This window comes from Typopeltis vanoorti, chromosome 3 (genome assembly GCF_054136105.1).
Source record: "Typopeltis vanoorti isolate ZY-2024b chromosome 3, IOZ_Tvanoo_1.0, whole genome shotgun sequence".
Taxonomy (NCBI): Eukaryota; Metazoa; Arthropoda; class Arachnida; order Uropygi; family Thelyphonidae; genus Typopeltis; species Typopeltis vanoorti.
In genome coordinates, this window is record NC_143551.1 from 164,281,124 (window position 1) to 164,304,841 (window position 23,718).

Consider the following 23,718-nt stretch of genomic DNA (forward strand, 5'->3'; position numbering starts at 1 on the left):
AAGTGTAAAGTTATAATACACATTGGTCAGAGAAGTTGGAACTGGGTTTATCATACAGGAGGAACTTTGATTCAGGATACAGAGGAGGTAAGGGATCAGGTGGATAGGGAACTAAAGTTCAGAAGACACACTGCAAAAGATGTAACTTCTGCATCTAGGGTTACCCAAAAAATTGTTCCTATAATGCAAAAAACTGACAAGTATAAAGCACTAATCAGGCCCCATTTAGATTTTTATCCACAGATCTATTCAACTACATTAATAATAAGGAAACATTGAAGACAGTGCAGATGTAAATAACTGTCTCAGGATTCTGGAATATTGAGTATTATTATTATTATATATATACGAAATAAAATCCGTAGAAGACCTCAACAGCCTGCCACATTGAAAGGAATATAGACAACTCATAAAGAAGGAACAGCACACCAACCAACATGCAGACCATCGAGCAGATGTAATCACCCCAGAACATGATAACTGCCACATTCTGAAATCAATAACAGAATGGAAACAAGTGACATTCCCCAAAAAAGGACCATCTATTCTCCACATCAACATCGGAAGCATTCAAAAATACTGGCTGACCCTGCAAGCTTATCTGAAGGAAGATATAGATGACAGAGACATTTTAATACTGACTGAAGTATCTACGACAAACGAAGAGGCATCCACCTACCAAATGCCACATGCAACACAAACACTGCAGACTAACAAAACGAGGTGGTGGTATAATAATATTTACCAAACATAAACTAGAAGTAACAGAAATAAACTATAAATTAGAATACGCAGAAAACATATGCATCGAAATTAAAAACATCAAACAAGAAAACTCCTTGATATTAAATGCAATATACAGACCACCCAACTTAAGCACCACAAAATTTCTAGATGAACTAAACAGATGGCTTTCAGCCGCAGAAGTAGGCACCTCAGAATACCTGATAATAATAGGAGACATGAATATAAACATTAGGAACATAAATAACAACACAGAACAATACCTAGACCTCTTATCGGCATATAACATAACCCCATCCATACAATCGTATACACGAGAAGAGATAGTTGGAAATACAACACCCTCATCCAAACAGCCACACAGCGGCTGTCATAACATGCAAACTGGCAGACCATTATTTCACAGGATTACAGTTATACACTGAACCAGAACCCATAAAACTCACTGAGACTACAAAACAGTATTATAGCATTCTAAATGAAACAATAGTAAAAGATGAAATCAGAAAAACAGACTGGATGCAGATAGCATCTTTAGACTCTGCTGAAGCTGTATATAATAATCTTAAACTTGCATTTAACAAAATATATAACAAAGCATTAACAAAAATAAAAATACGCGCCCAAACAAAACAAAATCCATGGATAACAGACATACAAATAAAAGATGCCCTATGGAAACAACTTAAGAAGTCGCCAAACAATATCGCTTTAAAAGCTGAATACAAAAGAAAACGGAATCTCCTAACAACGCAGATTAGAACGGCAAAAAAGAAACTATTACAACAATAAATTAACAACAGAATGACAAAGAGGAAACCTGGCACCTGATTAATGAAATGCAGGACAATATACAGAACCACTGCCTCAGAAACAATAAAACACAGCTTTGCCTGCAACCCCAAATCCCTCAAACAGTTGGCAAACAACTTTAATCAGCACTTCGTGAACTCTGTCAAAAAAACTACAAGAAACAACCTTTCCTCACACAAACAAACATTCTCTACTAGGTCCACAAGCAACCCAGTCGATGTGGTTCCCCACAGTAACAAAAGAAGAACATTAACTGGCAATTCAACAAATTAACCCTAACAAAGGACCGGGGATAGATGGAATCAGACCAAAAGACATCAAGAAAGACTCAACCAACCTACTTCCAGTTGTAAAAAAACTGTTAAATAAAATCTTTGAAAAGGGACACATACCTGAAACACTAAAGACTGCATTAATCACACCCATACATGGAAAAAGAAACATAAGTAATTACAGAGCCATCGCCACATTGTCTGTAATCAACCAAATCATGGAGCGCATCGTGCATCACAAACCCTCCACATATGTTGAAAAATTTCAAGTCATACCCAAAACACAACATGGCTTTCAAAAAAATAAAGGAACAGCAACACTCCTGGAAGATTTCACAGACCTAATAAATGCTGCATTGGATAAAAACAGAATAACATTAGTGGTATTCATTGACCTAACAAAAGCATTTGACACACTAACACACAAAACCTTGTTAATGAAACTAACGCATATCGGAATTGGAGGTCGCCTACTCCAGTGATTTAAAGCATACATGAAAAACAGAAAGCACACCACACGTATAGGATCAGCATACAGCAAAGAGGTACAGGTAACCTGTGGAGTACTGCAAGGAGCTGTCCTATCTCCCATTCTATTTAACATATACACACACGACATAAGCCACCTTCCCCTAAAAAGTAAAATCTTCCAGTACGCAGACTACACAGCCATAGGATCACAACAATGCAATTATCGCTTACACAAATATGCAACACGACATCAATCAAATCACTAACTGGTTAACCAAAAAATGGCATATATATAAACCCAGGAAAAACAAAGCTAATGATATTCAAAACACCCCAAACTCTCCCCATAGAAACTAAATATCTCACTATCCGACATTAATCCTCCTATACACTAAGCGCAGAACCTAAAACCACAACCATTACACAGGTGAAAACAACACGCTATCTCAGACTTCACTTCGATGCTGATCAAAGTTGGAATAGCCATACAAACAATCTACACACCAAGCTTAGGATAATAGCAAGCAAACTATACCGATTAAAAGACATTGCCCCAACACACATAAAAATACTAATCTATAAAGCATTATGTGAAAACATTTTAAGATATGTAATCACATCATATGCATTCTGTGCAGACTACAGACTTAACAGGTTACAATGGTTGCAAGATAAAATAGTAAAACTGATATTCTGGGAACAACCCACACCTATGCAGGAAGCATGGACACAACACAAAATATTTAAGGTGAAGCACTTATGCCACTACACAGTCATGTTAAAACATTACTACAGCCCGACCTATAGAGTAACCAGAACAACATATCACATAACAAGACCACAATCAACAAACTACATAACATATAAGTACAACAATCACTACAGCAAAGCCACCCGAAACTTCTACGTAACTGACATGATAAACAAACTGCCGTTCGATGATAGAAACCTAGGAACATACAGAGAGCTGAAACAGAAGCTATATAAATATTATAGCGAGAATGAAAATTAGGGCAATTCCTGTTTCTCTCTCTCTCTCTCCCCCCCTCACACACACACACACACACACAAAACCTATGACAACCCCCCCTCTCAAAAACCATCACTACAAGAACACAAACAAACACACCATGTCTAAATCCAACCCTACTTGCAAAAAAAAAAGTTAAACTTTAATAGTAGTCGAAGTCTTCCAAGCACGTACCAACAAACAGTAAAATCAACACCTGGCTTGCGACCAGTATAGAAACATAACCTTGAAACCACCACCATCTATTATCTTCCTCAGATAAGCTCTGCTAAGCTTCGAAGAAGAAATCAGAAAAAAGAAAAAAAAAGGACTAAACCTGTTGTAAATATCAGAAGACCAAGAAAGAGATGGCATGAGACCGGAATAGGCCACATGGCCTATATTCCATGTTAGGAAGAAGAAGAAGATGTGTTGTAAATATGCAATCAGAATATACAATCATAATTTCAATAATAATAAAAAAAAATATTATTATTATATTGAATACTGAATATTTGTAGTGAACAAAATGTAATAGTAATACTTCAATTGCATATTTGTAAATATTTTGTATATATGAAGAGGATAATAAACTTTGTCAAAAAAAAAAAAAAAATTATTTGATACTTCCAGGGAGGCCTAAGACTCATCGAGGGAGGGCACCTACTCTACAACTCTCTGTCTCAACCTCCGCCCTCTACTGTCCACCATCACCACTATTATTTTCACGAACAATCACAAACATCCATGCTCACGGTGGGATTCGAACCCGCAGCCTTTTGGCTGGGGAGCGAATATGCTAACCACTCAGCCAAGCAGGCCGGCAGTATGTAGGAGGAAGAGAAACAATATGATTGAGACACATAACTAGGTTGAGGGGCACCTATAGAGAAATTACTGCATAGGATAATGAGTAATGCAAGAATGAGAGATCTTTGCTTGAAACTGTGCAAAGGTCACGTGAGTAAAGAAGTGAAAAAGGAGATTTTTTGCATGGAGGGTGGTGAATGAGTGGAGTGAGTGCTCAAACACTGAATGTCTTAAGAGCAAGGTATGAGAGTCATTGTGGTTTATGAGTGTTTGATCCCCTTAATCCCCACAGAGCCTTCAGACTCTATGGAGGCTTGTAAATAGTATTAATACTAATACACTGCATCGAATCCTACACAGCACATTCATTTATTCATTCTTTCACTGATCTTTAACTCTTTCTGCTTCCACACTCCCTCTCTTCTCTCTTTCTATCCACTGCAGTCATACTCTCTCTCTCTCTGAAATTCCTCTCATTTCCTCTCTTTCTCCATCTCTCCCATTCTTTCATCTTCTCTTCCTCTCTCTTTCTAATTGTTATGCCTTCTCTCATACTCTTGCTGCCCTTGCACCAGTTAACCCTATCTAGTCACATAATATTTCCAAACATCCTTCTCAATTCAGTCATAACTTTTATTTCCTTTTCAACATTTCTATTTCTTTCTCCACATCTGCTTTCATCCAATATTCATTCACAGTCAAAGCCATCCATCAAAGCATATCCCTCTCCCATACCAGTTGTTGGATTCTGAATATATAGTAATTAATATTCGCTTCAGAATACAACATGATCTTCCATCACATAAGATAAACTTGTAATTATTATTTAATAAAAATCACTTGTTTATAAATTAATATTCATATTAATTACTTCTTACTAATCTTAACTACCTTTAAGTTTATTTGATATTTAATTATTTAATCAAGGATATGTATTAATAGTGAAAAGACTCTGTATTAAAATATTATTAAGTTTATTTTATTTATTGCTATGTTAATATTGTAAGAATTTATATCCAACATTTTAACTGCGTATTAGTTGAAGTGTAAATATTCTTTATTTGTTCCTGTATGTAGAGGTATAACGTTGTGCAGTACCTCAGTTTTATTATATTTTGTTTTGGTTGTCGTGGAGACGTATGTAAGAGAGCTAGCGCGAGTTTAGAACAGAGCGTGGCAGATCAGTATTGAAGGGCTGGAAAGGATTTTGGTAGAAGTAGAACACGAGAACAATTTCAGCGGGAAGAAGGAATATATAAGCGAAGAACAGAGAAAATGATTCATTCGGGGAATCAGAGTACGATAACAGTGAGTCACTCAAGTAGCTAATTAAAGTTTACTAGTCGAGGAGCGAGTTAGCTAGTAAGTTGTAGAACAACAAATAAAGCAATGGAAGATAGCAAGGTGACAACTGGATGACTAGCTATACTTTAGTTGGCATTTAAATTCAGGACCGACTTTTCAGGGACACACGGAAACTTGAAGCTTAGCACGGAGTAACTAAAAGAATAAGTAGAGGCAGCAAGGTTGAATTTAAATGATAGCTGTGTTAAGAGATATAGTGCCTAAAAGATTAATTAAATGCCGGAAGTATAGGCAATTGTGCGTAAAAACTTCAAGTTAAAGAATTACTGTGTGTTACCTTAGTTCAAGAGTTATTAGTAGAATACTAAATTGGTCAAGTGATGTCAAAGATAGTACAAGCCTTTTGATCTGAGCAAGAATGTTTAACTATGTGAATTGCGACCATTAATTTGTTCAGTTATTACTAAGAAGATTTGTTTTAATGAGTGTTGTTAATTGTTTTAAGTGTATACAGTTATAAGAAATGTTCATATATAAGTAGATGAACAAGGAAGATTACCGGTAAGAATCATCCAACTACTGATATTCCTATGCGGAGATATGTCTGTGTTTCTTCCTAGAATATCCCTATATTAACAGTAACTATTGCGGAGATTAGCTGGAGATTTAAGAGCGTATACCTGTGAAAAAGTGTTACTGCCCTTTTATTGTATTTGGAACTTAAGTACCTATGAGATATTAATGTAATTGATCACTAAGGAACTTTATGACATTGAACTTTATTAAATAGTTAAATGAACTTTGTGAAGGCTGTATTTCAGACAACAGATTAACCATTGCCTGAGATAGAATGACTGTATTACCAGATGAGCTAAAATGTTTATAATACCTTATTCAGTGATTTAAACTAAAGTGTATAAACTGTAAGCCTAAATTAAATGTTTGTTTTGTTGATCTAAAGTTGTATTTTGCCTGAATCTCTTTTACTGCACCGTTCATAAAATATTCGAACCAAAGCGGGTGAATTAAATAAATTAAATAAACTCGGCCTGTATACATACTAATAACATATTATGGGGAAATAGTTGAGAGTTGGTTTTACTTCAATTCTTGGACTAATTTAGATATAGAGTGGCACAGTCGATAAATACAAATTTTCTCTATATTTGGATTAAAAATCAACTAGCAACTTATTTTTTTGTTTAAGAACATTGAAGTGACTAACATGTCAGATCCAAAGTATTGGTTAAGACAAAATAGGATCCAACACAGTGTCCATTCCAGTGGCACACTCAGGATTTAATCTTGGAGGGGGCCGAGCGCTCAGGATTTAACCTGGGGGTGGGACAAGTTGAGTAGACGATTTGCGAATACACACTACGCATCGCATACGACCTATGACTGAACATCTGCAGTGATCGCTAATTCATAAGTAGTACAGAAATAGAAGACACGACACAACATAAATTAAAAAAATGAATTTTAATTAGGAAAAGAATTTTGGAAAGTTTTCTAGTGTTTTTTCCTTTTCTTTGGGGGGGTGCCCAGGCACTTTCCCCCCTCTGGGTGCGCCACTGGCCCATTCAAAATATATCTTTCATGGTTCAATAATAATAAACTGTTAACTAAAATTACATATACATACACTGCAAATTAAAGAAATGTAAACACAAATATGTAAATTTACCATCTGCATCCTTAAAAACAATGGATGGACTTTTCCCACCTAGTTCAAGAGTGATCTTTTTAAGATTACTTTTTGCAGCAGCTTCCATGATCACTTTGCCAATCTGTTATTCAAAATAAACAATAGAAAATTATTATACTATTGATAAAATTTTTATAAAATAAGTTTATTTACAAAATAAAAGAAAGAGTGGGTAGGAAAAGTATGAAATGAGAGAGAAAGTAGTATATCGATATATATACTATGATAAGAGATGCACATTATGAGAAGGTGATGAAAACATGTTTCCTGGGTGTAAAGATCAAGGATGTCAGTAACCTGTTAGTATGAGAGAAGTAAAAGAGTTGACTATTTTGGCAGGAGAAAGGAGAGACACATGCAATAAGAGATGTGAAAGAGTTGCTGGAAGAAGTGAAAAAAGAAGAGTGAGAGAGTACAAGATGCAAGTATGCTGGCATCATATGATTGGGAATGATCCAATGAAAAGATTGTGTAGAGAGAGAGAGAGAGAGAGAATGGTGTGCAGTTTATAGATATTGAATGAATTTGATTGACAGAAGGACTTATATATGCCTGATGGATTGCGTTTGAATGCCTTCTGGAGTTAGATGTTTGGAGAAAGTGTTGCTCAATGAGAGGCTGGAAGTGCAAACTCAGGGAAACTAAAGTAACTGGAGAGAGAGAGAGAGAGAGAGAGAGAGAGAGAGAGAGAGAGTAAGGGGGGGGGGATGCATCAAGCATGTGACCAACAACCTGTGGGAAAAATGAGTATGGCATGAGTATAGTGATGATCATGAAATAGCAAGTAAAACTGCTGGGATTCTGAATTTGAATGGACTGATAATTAGATTATGCAAGGGTAATTGTGGACCCAAGAAGATGTATAAATGCATGTAGATGAATGCCAAAAGCATCAAAACTGAAGGGGAGTAATTTCTGTCATTGAGTAGCTCAGCGTAACCAAAAAATTACTGGCAAAAGATGATATATTATAGAGAAAGAATATAAAGGGAATTAGATTTTTGTGGAAGACAGAGAGAATAAGATGGGAGGCAGAATGCTACTGGTGACAGACAAAGAACTGCAACCAGAAAAAAAGTTAAGGAGGAATTTAAGACTGAGGGAGATAGTTTTTGAGACTATCTGTTGTAAGATAGAGGCCAACAGGATAAAATATATTAAAATTACTGCTACAGACTGGGGAAGGGGGGAGTGCAGAGAAAGATATGGATGTCACACTTTGGCAGACAAGCACAATGAGTACAAGCCGAACAAGTTTCACGTGTTCTTAAACTATAGGGACATACACAGAAGGGGAAAAAAAGAGCACATGGCAAGCTGGAAATGGAATTTATACAGTTACTAAAGGATAATAATAAAGGATAACGGATATACTAAACTAAAGGATGTCTGCTTGGCTGAGTGGTCAGTGTATCGCCTCTCCAGCCAAAAGGCTGTGGGTTCTAATCCTGCCGTGAACATGGATGTTTGTGATCGTCTGTGAAAATACTAGTAGTGGTGATGATGGGAGGTAGATGGCATGGGTGTAGATGATGATAGTAGTTGCAGTTCGTTGTAGCTGGTGGAGACAGAGAGTTGTAAAGTAGGTGCCCTCCCTCGATGAGTCGTTGGGTCCTGGAGTTGTTACATAATAATAATAATAATCATAATCATCTGAAACAGCATAAGATAGAGTGGACCAGGGATTTTGAGAGTGCTAGATCTGGTAAGGGGGATGATTAAGGGCCAAAGCTGTATAGGTGAGAGGAGACCTCCACATAGCCTTTAAAGGAATGTGGAGAACCGACCATGGCTTCTGACCTAATGTCCAATCCTCACCTTCTTGTGGTGCACCCTGTTGGGTATCTACCTGGATACTGAACAAACAAGGAATGGCTGGCAATTTGGGATTTAGCTGACCAAATTGTATTCTTATTGAATACAATTTGGTCACCAAAATACAAAATGATGGTAAAACATGACAAAATTTCATGCCAGTTGGGGCGTCGACAAAGCCCCCCATTGTTTTCGCCAGGGAACCAGGGCGAACAGTGAAAAGTCAGCTACTGGAACAAATCTGAAAACACACCCTATCAATATAAGAAGCCTGAATGGCAAAGAAATGGAGCTAGCTAGGAATTAGATAAGTACCAGATCGACATAATAGGGGTGACTGAAACAAAAAAGACAAAAACTGGGGAGATCTTTCAGAACAATAAATACAAAATGTTATATTCAGGAAATGACAATCAAGGAAAAGAAGGAGTAGCCATAGTATTCAACACAAAATATGAGGCTAATCTTCTTGTCTGACATCATAACTCACATAGAAAATAGAACACCAATTGATGAAATTAACATGAACTGGCAAATATTCAAGAATAGCATCAATGAAGCAGCCAAAAATACACTCCCACAATTAAAAAGGAAAAGGAATAAACCTTGGATGAATGAAAAAATACTGATGTTGATGAAACAAAGAAAAAAGTTAAAGAACAAACCTGAATATAAAAGCATGAATAAAGAAAAAAAAAAAATGCAGGAAAGCCAAAGAGGAATGGATTAAATATAAATGTATAGATATAGAAAACCTTGATAGAAAACACATAAGCAGAGAAATGACAAGCAGGACAAATACAGCAAACCATGCAAGTGTCATTAGAGACTCAAGAGACTATATTCTAATGGATAAAAAAAAGAAATCATGGAAAGATGGATTGAATACACAAGAAAATTATATGAACAACAAAGAAATGATATTCCTGAACAGACTGATTTAGGACCATCCATTTTACTCTATGAAGTTGAAAATGCCGTCAGAAAACTAAAACCACATAAAGCTGCAGGAATAGATAACATCTTGGCAGAATGGTTGAGGGCTCTCAATGAAGGAGGACTGAAATTTCTAACAAAATTATGCAATAAAATATACGAGCCTGGATTTCTACCCAAAGATATTAATCACTCAATTTTCGTTCCAATTCCCAAAAAAACAAAAGTTACAAGATGTGAAGAGTTCAGGACAATCAGCATCAGCAGTCAAGTATCAAAAGTCCTCCTATACATTATTCTTGAAAGAAATAAAAGAAAAATAAACATAGAAATAAATGATACAAAAAGTGGCTTCAAGGAAAATGTAGGAACAAGAGAAGGTATTTTCAATGTCAGAACCATCACAGAAAGATATCTAGAAAAACAAAAAGATGTGTACCTCTGCTTTATAAGATTACAAAAAGGCATTCGACAATGTCCAACATGAACAATTAATTGAAATCCTTTCAAAAATAGGCATGGATGAAAAAGACATTAGCCTATTAACTAATCTTTACTGGGAACAGACTGCATCTGAGAATAAATAGAGAGACCTCAGAAAAATTCCTAGTTCAGAAAGGTGTGAGACAAGGCTGTGTCATTTCTCCGATTCTCTTTAACCTGTACACAGAAGAAATATTTAATAAAATTAGTAACCTCAAAGGAATTGCTGTAGGGGGCAGAAATAATAATAACCTAAGATATGCAGATGACATGGTTCTTCTAGCTGAAAACAAATATGACCTCAAAACTCTTATAGATGAAACCCTCAAGCATAGTGAACAGTATGGCCTCAGTTTCAACTTTAAAAGGACAAAAATCATGATAATTTCAAGAGAAAAGAAAATACCAAAAATACGCATCAATATAAAAGGAAATAAATTAGGACAGGTGCAAAAATACATATACCTCGGACAGTTTGATCACAGAAAATGGCAGGACAGAAGATGAAATTAGAAAAAGGATTGAAATTGCAAAGTCAACTTCAACAGGATGAAAAATCTACTAACATCTAGAGAATTAAATCTGAAAACAAGACTAAGAATCTCCAAATCCTACATATGGTCTACATTATTATATGGACATGGACACTCTCCAATCTGAGTGTGAAAAAACTGGAGGCCTTAGAAATGTGGATGCTGCGAAGAATTATGAGAATATCATGGAAAGACAAAAAGACAAAAGAAGAGGTACTAGAGATGGCAGGCGTAAATAGGAGCCTGATGAAAGAAATTAAAAAGAGAAAAGTCAGATATTTTGGACATATTCTGAGACATAACTGCCTATAAAGGACACTTCTCGAAGGAACTGTTGAGTGAAAGAGAAAGAGAGGAAGACAAAGACTGGAGTGGATGAAAAATATAGTGGACTTATCTCTCATATGAGGAATGCAGCAGAGAGGCGGAGAATAAGACATGGTGGAGACACATAGTAGTCAATCTCCTAGATGGAGAAGACACCTGACAGGACAGGATAGGAATCTTCTTGAATGGCAGGCAGTCTCAAGTAAAGTGATGTGGGCAAATATCAGAATAGGGAATTGGACAATGACACTTATTTGTGCCTATGGTCCCACAGAAGTTTCTACTAAGGTAGAAGTGAAGGAATTTTTTGATGCTTTAGAAAAAGCAACTGACACAATGAAAAAGGAAAAGTTGGACCTTGTCGGGGATCTAAATAGCAGAGTAGGAAATGATTGTTAGACATACAAAAATATTTTGGGAAAATTTGGAGAAAAAAGCAAAGCTAATAATAATGACAAATACCTGTTAGATTTCTGCTCAGGACATGGACTGGCTATTACTAACACCATGTTCCAACAATGAAAATGTGCACAAATTCACATGGAAAGAAAAGGCAAGGAATAAGAAAAGTCTCATTGACTATGTTATTGTTGATAGTGATGTTTTCTCCCTGGTGCAGGACACTGATGTACAGAGGATTTGAAATTGGAAGTGATCACTATTTAGTCTTGAGCTGAATAAAATTGAATTTCATATTGAAAAGAATAACATGTAAGAAAGTTTTAAATCGAATAAAAGTTGAGCAGCTCTCAGATGTGAACTGTAGACTAAAATACACAAACATTATTCAAAAAAAATGAAAGAGTTTGTGAACAGGAACCAAACTTTGAAGATTCAGTGGCAAACCCTGAAGAAAACATTGACTGATTCAGGCAGAGAAGCATGTGTTAAGGTTCTCTGCAAGTATAGAAAAATCAGAACTCCATGGTGGACACAGGATGTTAAAGAGGCAGTGAAGGAAAAGAAAAAAGCATATCAAACATTCCTGGAAAACAAGTCAGCTTGTGCTCTTAGAGAATACAGAGACAAATGTAAGAAAGCTAAACTGTGTAAAACTAGTTAAACAAAAGTCATGGGAAGACTGGTAAGAACATAGAAAAAAAAATCAAGACGTTGGCAAAATATTCTGGAGGTTGTTGAAGTCTAGAAATGGAGGAAAGAGTGCTGTAAAAGGAATTAGAGATGATAAAGGTGACATGAAAACTGGAGAAAAGGATAACCTTGAAGTATGGAGTAATTACTTTGAAAAACTGCTAAATGAAACAAGGAGTGATAGCACAGTGGTAAAAAACACTGAGCAGTAAAAAACACTCAGTGGTAAAATACTTCAAGTTAGGAATACATATCCATACTTGAAGTAGAAAAAGCCATCAAAGTCCTGAAATGTGGAAAGTCAGCAGGAGTAGATGATATTTGACAAGAAATGCTGAAATATGGTGGTATGAAAGTCTTACTGTGGCTGCACTGCATAGTTCAAAAGGCCTGGATAGAGGGACTAATTCCAGATGATTGAAGTAGAGCTATCATAATACCCATATATATAAAACAGGAAATAAAACTGAATGTGAGAATTACAGAGTTATTTCTCTACTGCGTGTTCTTGGTAAGATTTATGCAAGTATACTTGAGAAATGGTTGAGAAGGATCGTTGAAGAAAAGCTTGGTGAAGAACAAGCTGGATTCAGGCCAAATAGAGGCTGTCAGGATCAGATCTTCACTTTATGACAAATATTTGAGAAATCATGGGTATATAACAAAGATCTGTATTTATGTTTAGTATATCTTGAAAAAGCATATGACAAGGTACCAAGTGAGAAGCTATTCAAAACACTACAGTTATATGGTGTCAATGGGGCATTATATCAAGCAATACTTTATTTGAGTTGTAAGTCAGCAGTTAGAATTGAAGGAAGTACAGAAAGATGGTTTAATGTTATATCTGGTGTAAGACAAGGATGTACATTGCCCTCTCTGTTATTCATTATCTATATGGATCACATAATGAAGGAAAGTGATATTAAACATGATATCAAAATTGGAGATGTTAATGTCAGCTCTTTGCTTTATGCAGACGATGTTACACTTCTAAATAAATCCGCTACAAGTCTGCAAGATTCCCTGACTAAATTGAATAACTGTTGTAATACATATGGTATGAATGTCAGCAACCAAAAGACAAACAGAATGAAAATAAGCAGAATCGTTGAAAATGTCAACTGCATTGTGAACAGAGAACCTGTGGAACAAGTAAAACATTTCAGCTACTTATGCACGATTTTTAGTGAAGATGGTAAATTAAATATGGAAATAGACAACAGAATCAACAAAGATGGTATGGTAGGAAGTCAATTGAATAAATTCATATGGAATAAGAGAGAAATTAGTCAGAACACTAAATTAGTTGTATACAAGACAGTGTTCAAACTAGTTTTAACTTATGGATCTGAGAGCTGGGTCAGAAGTGAAACACTTGACCAAAGACTAAAGACCGCAGACACGAGAGTCCTGAGAAAGATTAGAGGCGTGATTAGATGGCATCAATGTCAATATCATATTAAAAACGAGAATATTAGGAAAGAACTTGACATTGTCAGCATCCAGGAATGCATTAGCAGAGCTAATCTCAGGTGGTATGGTCGCTTAAACAGAATGGGCGAGGAAAGATTAGCAAAACAAGTGTTCTCTGCCAGGTTGGCAGGAAAACGACCCAGAAGAAGACCAAGTTATAGGTGGATTGATATGGTACAAAGTGCCTTAGACAATAGAAACATAAGATCTGATAATGGAGTCTTGACAAGTAACAGACTGATTTGGAGGAAAATTGTAGATAGGAAGTTAGTAATGATGTAAATGTTTCATATAGTACTATCATATCCTGTACACCCCTTAAGGGTACATGGCAGGAATTCGATGATGAGATCTGGTAAGAGCATTAGATGATGTATCCATAACCAAGGTAGGCAAGTCTGTCTCTAATTGGAGAAAATGACTATGAAGATTGTTCTGGGAGGTTGCCAAACTTGTGGAATTCTCAGTTAAGCAGATATATATATATATATGGAACTACAAAGCCATTGATTTGTCACCATCAATGGCTTTGGACAAACTTAGGAGAAAGCCTGGAACATACCATGTCATGAGAACTTCAAGGGAAGAATGTCAATAGTGCATGGGAAATGATCAGGGATTGTTTTAGAGAAGCAATAACAGGCTGCATATCCAGGATCAGGAAGATAAATCAAGTGAGAGTTAAATGGATGAGTAGCATCATAAAGCACAAGTGATAAAAAAAAAAGAAAGAAAATGTGGAGAAAATATAAAGAAAATGGTGATCAGTATGCCCATGAGCAATACAAAGTGTAGAGAAATAAATCATATTATGAGAGAAAATTAGCTAAGGAGGACCTAGAAAATTTTGAAGAGTTTTTCTGTTATGTAGCGAATAAGAGGAAAATAATTGTGGAAGGATAACTTTAATCAATGATAATAGTAGAGAATTGACAGAAGCAGAAGAAATAGTTGAGCTACTAAGTGATCATTTGCAGGGATAGTATATCATCTGGGTGATTGCCAATGTGAGAATTGAGTTAGATGAACTGGAGGTGTTCTGCATAATGAGGAATATAGGAGGAATATCATATTAATCCTCTATGCCATATTATCTTTTCCTATCATATTATAGTCTATATCAAATCAGTATGAGAAATCATATAATCCTCTACTAATAAGTTTCAGTACTGGGAAAGTAAGGTACCAATGCAGTGGGAAGAGAGCAAAACAGTTCCACTGCACAATAGAAACTCCAAGAAAGAAGTAGCAAATTACAGGAAAATCAGTATCTCGGGAGTGGTGGTGGTTAAGGTATTGGAGAAATTAGTAAAAGACAAAATTCAGGACTGAGTGGATAGGAATATGATATTTTATAATGAACAATGTGAAACTTTGTGAAAAACTTTGTGAAAGGTAGGTCATGCCTTAGTAATTTGCTTACTTTTTATAAGAACAAAAGCAACAATGGAGTTGGAAAAGAGAAATGGTTACTCACTAATACTACTGAACTTTGCAAAGGCATTTGACAGAATTCCACATAGAACTCTGTTGCATAAATTAGAGCAACTGGGAATGAATATTAATCTGGTGATTTGGATTGAGATGAATCCAGGAGAAGGAAGGTGACTAATGGTATACCACAGGGCTTGGAACATGGTCCTTTGCTGTTTAATTTATACATCAATGATATAGGAAATTATTTGAAATGAACTATACAGTTGTTTGCTGATGATGCAAAACTAGGAAGAGCAACAGTAAATGTAAGTGATGAAGAGATTTTGCATGATGACTTAAATAGACTAGCAGTATGGATAAATCATCTGGCAGTCATTTGCTGATTAACAGAAGGTGACTGTAAAACTTTTATACCTCTTCTAGGAAGTAGGTGTCCCTGCTTGCTACCTCTCACAAGTCATCCCTTCTGAAAACTCAGAGAACTATGAATTTCAAGTGGAGTGAGAGAAATTAGTGCCGTGGAGCATAGTGTTCATGTACCATTTCCATATATTTGTTTTATAATTATAGAAATTTTGTTAGTTTTTAATAGTCTTAAAAATGGCACCAAAAACTCGCCTAGCAAAAATTTTCCATTTTGAAAATCAGCTAGCACCATGCTACTTGAAAGTGCCTGTGACTCAAGAAATTTATCTTCATGTTTAGTGTTAATTAATTTATCTGATCATTATAGCCTGAATAAAGCATCTTATAATTATTGTTCTTACAGCTGACAATAGAGGATCAGTGAGAAGAACCTTTGTTCCACTGAGCAGAAACATCAGCAGAGATGATGATAATATAAGTGAGGAAAATTTGACAACTGGAATATCACGATTAAAAGAAATTATTAAAAAATTGATCAGAGAATTGGAAAAAGTGGAAAAACGTTTAAAGAAACTAAGGATAAGAAAAATAATCAGAACAAGAAGATTCAGGAAAGTACTAAAAGTGGGTAATAATAACAACAACAAGATAAGGCAACTTAAATATAAGAAAAAAGAAGTATTATGGCACAGCAATTTGGTCATGAAATTTGTACTTGCTGATGGAGTTGCTACTTCCAGTTTCTCATGGGTGAAAAGTAAAGATGTGACAAATGTAACAGAGAAATACAAAAGTAAAAGAGATAGTAATGCTTGTTGGAACTGATGATTTAAGCAGCACGAAATACAGTACGAGACAGATATAAAAGATTCTAGTGGTAAGACTTATACGTTGGTTAGACATAACTGGTAATTAATTTACGGAATTAACAACGCATATAAAGTATATTAATTAAAGATAACTTTAATGAATCACTTCTATATTTCGACAATGTCACATTGTCATCTTCAGGAACATAAAGATATGGTATGTGCACTACAGGAACTAACAAAGCAAATGAGGAAGAAATTAAGACACTAATTTTGTTCCTAAAGTCCTAATGGTGCCCTCTTGCGGGCTAATTTGGTAGTCTTGGCCGTTGGGCTGAAGTTCTCATAATGAAAGTCTCCCAAATTTGGGGCAGTTTCATGCACCCAAATTTGTTGAGGTTAGGAACGTTTTTTAGAGCTGCTGAAGATTCTTTGAATAATCTTTCGTATTTAAACTTGCTGCGATGGATTATTTTTGTCTTCTTCCAACGAATTTTATGGTGGGTATCTAAGGCATGGTCTGCCAGCCCAGAGCGGCTGTACTGGTGAAACCGGATGTAGTCTTGGTGTTCTGAAATCCTGATATTTGTTGTTCTGCCTGTTTGGCCAAAGTAGGACAATTTGCAGCTGCAAGGGACCTGGTATACACCAGGTAGGTCTAGGGGAAGTGGTTGGTCTTTGGTAGAGCGGATAAGGGATGCCAACTTTTTATATGGTCTGTAACAGGAAGTAAGGTCATATTTCTTGAGGATATTAGTTATTTTTTCAGAGGTGCCCTGGATGTAGGGGATAGTGATAGACTTGGTGTAGTCTTTATTGTTGAGGGGGGGAGGGGGGTTGTGGTTTTCAGGTTTTAGTATTTTTTGGATTTTTTTGGGGTTATAGCCATTGGCTAAGAAAGTGTTGAGGATGTGGTTTAGTTCCATAGTCAGGGCCTTGTCATCTGAGCAGATTAATTTTGCCCTGTTATATAGTGTTTTTATCACCCCATATTGTTGTGAGGGGGGGAGGTGGGATTGCTGGTGAATGTATCTGCCAGTGTGGGTGGGTTTTCTGTAAACAGAGAAAACCAAAGATCCATCAAGCTGGCGGGTGATTAAAGTGTCTAGGAAGGGGAGGGTGTTGTTTTCCTCTTTTTCTAAGGTGAACTGGACTCTGGGATGTTGGTTGTTTAAGTGTGTTAGGAAGGAGTGGAGCGAGTCTGAGCCATGTGGCCAAATAGCAAACACATCATCCACATAACGAAGCCAAATAGTGGGTTTTTGTGGGGCGGAGTTTAAGGCTTTTTCTTCAAATGTCTCCATAAAGAAATTGGCCAAGGGTGGGGAAAGTGGTGAACCCATGGCTGTCCCCTCTATCTGTTTGTAGAACTTTCCTTGCCAAACGAAATAGCCTGAGTTCATCGTGAACTGAAATAGGGCTGAGATATCGGGAGGAAACTTGGCTTGGATGAGCTCAAGGGTTTCTTTGAGTGGGACATTAGTGAATAGGGAGGAGACGTCAAAACTGACCATTATGTCAGTGTGTTGGAGTGTGAGATTTTCTATACTGGCTTTAAAGTGGGCCGAGTTTTTTATGTGTGATGGTGTGTTGCCAGTGTAGTGTGTGAGTGTTTTGGCTAAATGTTTGGCTAATTTATATGTGGGGGAATCAATGCCATCCACTATGGGACGTAATGGCACATTTTGTTTATGTATTTTTGGGAGTCCATATAATCGGGGGGGTCCTAGAGTTATAAGGTTTAAGCTTGTTGGTGACTTCCACAGGCCAAGAAATGACTTTCTTAAGGAGTCTGTGGATAGTTCTAATCTGAGAGCTGGTCGGATTATATTCAATGGGGAGGTAAGTAGTACGGTCTCGTATTAAGGAATTTAGCTTACCTTTGTAGTCTTTTTGATTGAGTACCACAGTGGCGCTTCCCTTATCAGCTTTGGTGATTACTATTTTTTTGTTGTTTTTTAATTCTTGTAGGGCTGTATATTCGTTTTTGGATAATTAATCTGCTCAGATTAAAAAATTAATCTGCTCAGATGACAAGGCCCTGACTATGGAACTAAACCACATCCTCAACACTTTCTTAGCCAATGGCTATAACCCCAAAAAAATCCAAAAAATACTAAAACCTGAAAACCACAACCCCCCTCCCCCCCCTCAACAATAAAGACTACACCAAGTCTATCACTATCCCCTACATCCAGGGCACCTCCGAAAAAATAACTAATATCCTCAAGAAATATGACCTTACTTCCTGTTACAGACCATATAAAAAGTTGGCATCCCTTATCCGCTCTACCAAAGACCAACCACTTCCCCTAGACCTACCTGGTGTATACCAGGTCCCTTGCAGCTGCAAATTGTCCTACTTTGGCCAAACAGGCAGAACAACAAATATCAGGATTTCAGAACACCAAGACTACATCCGGTTTCACCAGTACAGCCGCTCTGGGCTGGCAGACCATGCCTTAGATACCCACCATAAAATTCGTTGGAAGAAGACAAAAATAATCCATCGCAGCAAGTTTAAATACGAAAGATTATTCAAAGAATCTTCAGCAGCTCTAAAAAACGTTCCTAACCTCAACAAATTTGGGTGCATGAAACTGCCCCAAATTTGGGAGACTTTCATTATGAGAACTTCAGCCCAACGGCCAAGACTACCAAATTAGCCCACAAGAGGGCACCATTAGGACTTTAGGAACAAAATTAGTGTCTTAATTTCTTCCTCATTTGCTTTGTTAGTTCCTGTAGTGCACATACCATATCTTTATGTTCCTGAAGATGACAATGTGACATTGTCGAAATATAGAAGTGATTCATTAAAGTTATCTTTAATTAATTTACTTTATATGCGTTGTTAATTCCGTAAATTAATTACCAGTTATGTCTAACCAACGTATAAGTCTTACCACTAGAATCATGATCATCCACGGAGATGCAATCGCACGAAAGGCCCGTCAATACGGCAAATTGAGGTTAAAGATATCGAGGCAAATAAATCGCCTGACGTTCCTAAAACGCTGCCGGGATAACAAAGTGATCCCCAACTGTGTCAAATTGAAGCACCGTTTCACTTCCGAGAAAGCTCTACGCATTTATAACCGCACTAGCTTCGCCCTGTTAAGAGAACAAATTACCGCGACGCGCGTTCTCCTTGCCGACGAAAACAAAAACGTACGGGCGCTAGAGGAAGAGCTTTCTAACACACTCGGCCTTGATCTATGGTCGATACTCCATGACATATCATGCACATCGGCAAGAAAGGAATTCGAAAAAATACGTAGTCGGCACGTAAAAAAATACGAAAACCTGACCAAGACTTCTACTTCTGTACCCCAGCCACCACTTAACACAGTAGTCAACCTCTCGTCGGCAGTTTTAAAGCCTGAAGCACTCACCGCACTTTCACGTGGTCACAATTTCGCCCTAGCTCCAAAAAGGATTCCTGCTGAAGAAATCATGATTCAAATAGAGCGTGGAATTCGCAACCTGCCTATCCATATTGCCAACAACGTGAGACTGGATGTAGTCGGTGTTCTCACTAAAGCCAAACCTCCAAAATCCAACTTATCCAAAAACGAATATACAGCCCTACAAGAATTAAAAAACAACAAAAAAATAGTAATCACCAAAGCTGATAAGGGAAGCGCCACTGTGGTACTCAATCAAAAAGACTACAAAGGTAAGCTAAATTCCTTAATACGAGACCGTACTACTTACCTCCCCATTGAATATAATCCGACCAGCTCTCAGATTAGAACTATCCACAGACTCCTTAAGAAAGTCATTTCTTGGCCTGTGGAAGTCACCAACAAGCTTAAACCTTATAACTCTAGACCCCCCCCGATTATATGGACTCCCAAAAATACATAAACAAAATGTGCCATTACGTCCCATAGTGGATGGCATTGATTCCCCCACATATAAATTAGCCAAACATTTAGCCAAAACGCTCACACACTACACTGGCAACACACCATCACACATAAAAAACTCGGCCCACTTTAAAGCCAGTATAGAAAATCTCACACTCCAACACACTGACATAATGGTCAGTTTTGACGTCTCCTCCCTATTCACTAATGTCCCACTCAAAGAAACCCTTGAGCTCATCCAAGCCAAGTTTCCTCCCGATATCTCAGCCCTATTTCAGTTCACGATGAACTCAGGCTATTTCGTTTGGCAAGGAAAGTTCTACAAACAGATAGAGGGGACAGCCATGGGTTCACCACTTTCCCCACCCTTGGCCAATTTCTTTATGGAGACATTTGAAGAAAAAGCCTTAAACTCCGCCCCACAAAAACCCACTATTTGGCTTCGTTATGTGGATGATGTGTTTGCTATTTGGCCACATGGCTCAGACTCGCTCCACTCCTTCCTAACACACTTAAACAACCAACATCCCAGAGTCCAGTTCACCTTAGAAAAAGAGGAAAACAACACCCTCCCCTTCCTAGACACTTTAATCACCCGCCAGCTTGATGGATCTTTGGTTTTCTCTGTTTACAGAAAACCCACCCACACTGGCAGATACATTCACCAGCAATCCCACCTCCCCCCCTCACAACAATATGGGGTGATAAAAACACTATATAACAGGGCAAAATTAATCTGCTCAGATGACAAGGCCCTGACTATGGAACTAAACCACATCCTCAACACTTTCTTAGCCAATGGCTATAACCCCAAAAAAATCCAAAAAATACTAAAACCTGAAAACCACAACCCCCCTCCCCCCCTCAACAATAAAGACTACACCAAGTCTATCACTATCCCCTACATCCAGGGCACCTCTGAAAAAATAACTAATATCCTCAAGAAATATGACCTTACTTCCTGTTACAGACCATATAAAAAGTTGGCATCCCTTATCTGCTCTACCAAAGACCAACCACTTCCCCTAGACCTACCTGGTGTATACCAGGTCCCTTGCAGCTGCAAATTGTCCTACTTTGGCCAAACAGGCAGAACAACAAATATCAGGATTTCAGAACACCAAGACTACATCCGGTTTCACCAGTACAGCCGCTCTGGGCTGGCAGACCATGCCTTAGATACCCACCATAAAATTCGTTGGAAGAAGACAAAAATAATCCATCGCAGCAAGTTTAAATACGAAAGATTATTCAAAGAATCTTCAGCAGCTCTAAAAAACGTTCCTAACCTCAACAAATTTGGGTGCATGAAACTGCCCCAAATTTGGGAGACTTTCATTATGAGAACTTCAGCCCAACGGCCAAGACTACCAAATTAGCCCGCAAGAGGGCACCATTAGGACTTTAGGAACAAAATTAGTGTCTTAATTTCTTCCTCATTTGCTTTGTTAGTTCCTGTAGTGCACATACCATATCTTTATGTTCCTGAAGATGACAATGTGACATTGTCGAAATATAGAAGTGATTCATTAAAGTTATCTTTAATTAATTTACTTTATATGCGTTGTTAATTCCGTAAATTAATTACCAGTTACAGATATAAAAGGATTGTTGGAAGAAGCAGAAATAAAACAGAGTAAAAATTGTTGGTTTATTACTGAGATACAACAGCACTGAGTTAAGGAGGGCTATAATAGCAAATGATTCAGTACATAGGCTGTATAGAAGAAATAGGCATGAGTCTGTGAATATGTGGAGTGAGTCTGATGGGTAGAAAAGACTTGTATAAGAAGGATGGCCTGCATTTGAATGGTTGGCATGTGGAATTCTGAAAAATTATTTATTGAGCCTAATACAGAGAGTTAAGGAATCTAGATTGTAGTGGGAGGAAGAGTGAGAATATGTGTAAGTTCAGCTATGGTATGCAAAATGTAATAATGAGTGTCAGTGAGCACGTTATGTATCCAGTGAAGGGGTGAATGTGTGCAACTTTGATTTCAGACCATTTAAGTGTATCTCCACTGTGTCAAGAGAATATTACTGTGTCCGAGGAAACCGACGCGACTGATCCTAGATCACAGGGAGTAGCCAAGAAATTTAGTATGTGGTCAGTCAATAGAGTTTCGCATCTCTTAACCTTAAATATAAGGACACTGTTAAAACCTGGGAAAATAAATTTGATGGAAAAAGAACTTGCTAGGATTACATGGGACATTGTAGGCTTGGCTTAAACCCATTGGACAGGAGAAGGAGTTATAAACCTAAATTCTGGAAAACTATTCTATTCGGGCAGAGAGGACAATATACATAGAGAAGGAGTCGCCATTTTAGTGAACAATAGGCTACAAAATGCAGTCATGGCCATAGAACCACATGGCCCAAGAATGATCACTATCAGATTAAAAGGTAAAGAAAAAATGTTCACTTTACAATAATTCAAATCTATGCCCCTGACCAGTCACATAAAGATGAAGAAATCGATACCATCTATGATAAGTTGCAAAATCTAATAGACAAGGCCAATAAGAAAGATATACTAATAGTGATGGGTGATTTTAATGCCAAAATTGGGAAGTTTACCCCAGGCATGGAGGATGTGATGGGCAGGTTCAGCTGATAACAGAAATGAAAGAGGAGAAAGAATATTAGAATTTTGTAAAGCAAATAATCTATTTATCTGTAATATCCTTTTTTTCCATAGATCTTCCCACAAATATACATGGACCTCACCAGATGGTACAACAAAGAACTGTATTGATTACATTCTAATCAAACGCAATTGGAAATCATCAGTGCAGAATGTTAGAACTTTAAAAGCTCCAGACCTCAACACTGACCATGAACTGCTTGCAGCAAAAATTAAACTAAAATTCAAGTATCGTAAATCACGAGCTCCTATCAACAAAGTGGACCTGTCAAAACTGAAAGAGAAATCTATGCAGGATAACTATCAGACACTAATAAGAAATGAGTTTAGAAAATTTTCCTATGACAATATAGAAAATACATGGAATCAAAGTAAAAAAATTGTTACAAGTACTGCAAGAAATATACTTGGTACAACATCAAGACCGAATCATGAATGGATAACCCCTGAAATTCTAAATATTTTAGAAGAAAAAAGAACAGCAAAGCATATATTAAATATAAAAAATACAGAAGAAAATAAACAACATTATAAGAATCTTAAAAACAAAAGTGATAAAATGTGCACAACTGCCAAAAATAACTGGTTGGAGGAAAAGGCAAAAATGTGCGAAGAAGCTAATAAAAGAAATGATAATAAAACGGTATACAAAATAATCAGAGAATTAACTAAGATCTATAAAGATAAACCATTAACAATGAAAGATAAAAACAATCTAGAAACTGGGTCAATACAAAATATTAAAATAATTTGGAAGGACTATTATCAAACATTATTTCAAAAAGAACAGGAG

The 23,718-nt window shown here is 36.9% G+C and overlaps 1 protein-coding gene across 1 annotated transcript in view; it reads right to left on the minus strand.

The window, feature by feature from the left end:
- The window catches only part of Aldh (Aldehyde dehydrogenase), a 282,929-nt gene that overhangs the window by 132,264 nt on the left and 126,947 nt on the right, over window positions 1-23,718 (minus strand). The window contains exon 7 of the mRNA XM_090390950.1: window positions 7,112-7,214. Coding sequence (XP_090247076.1) covers window positions 7,112-7,214 — 103 coding nt within the window. The remainder of the gene's footprint in view (window positions 1-7,111; window positions 7,215-23,718) is intronic.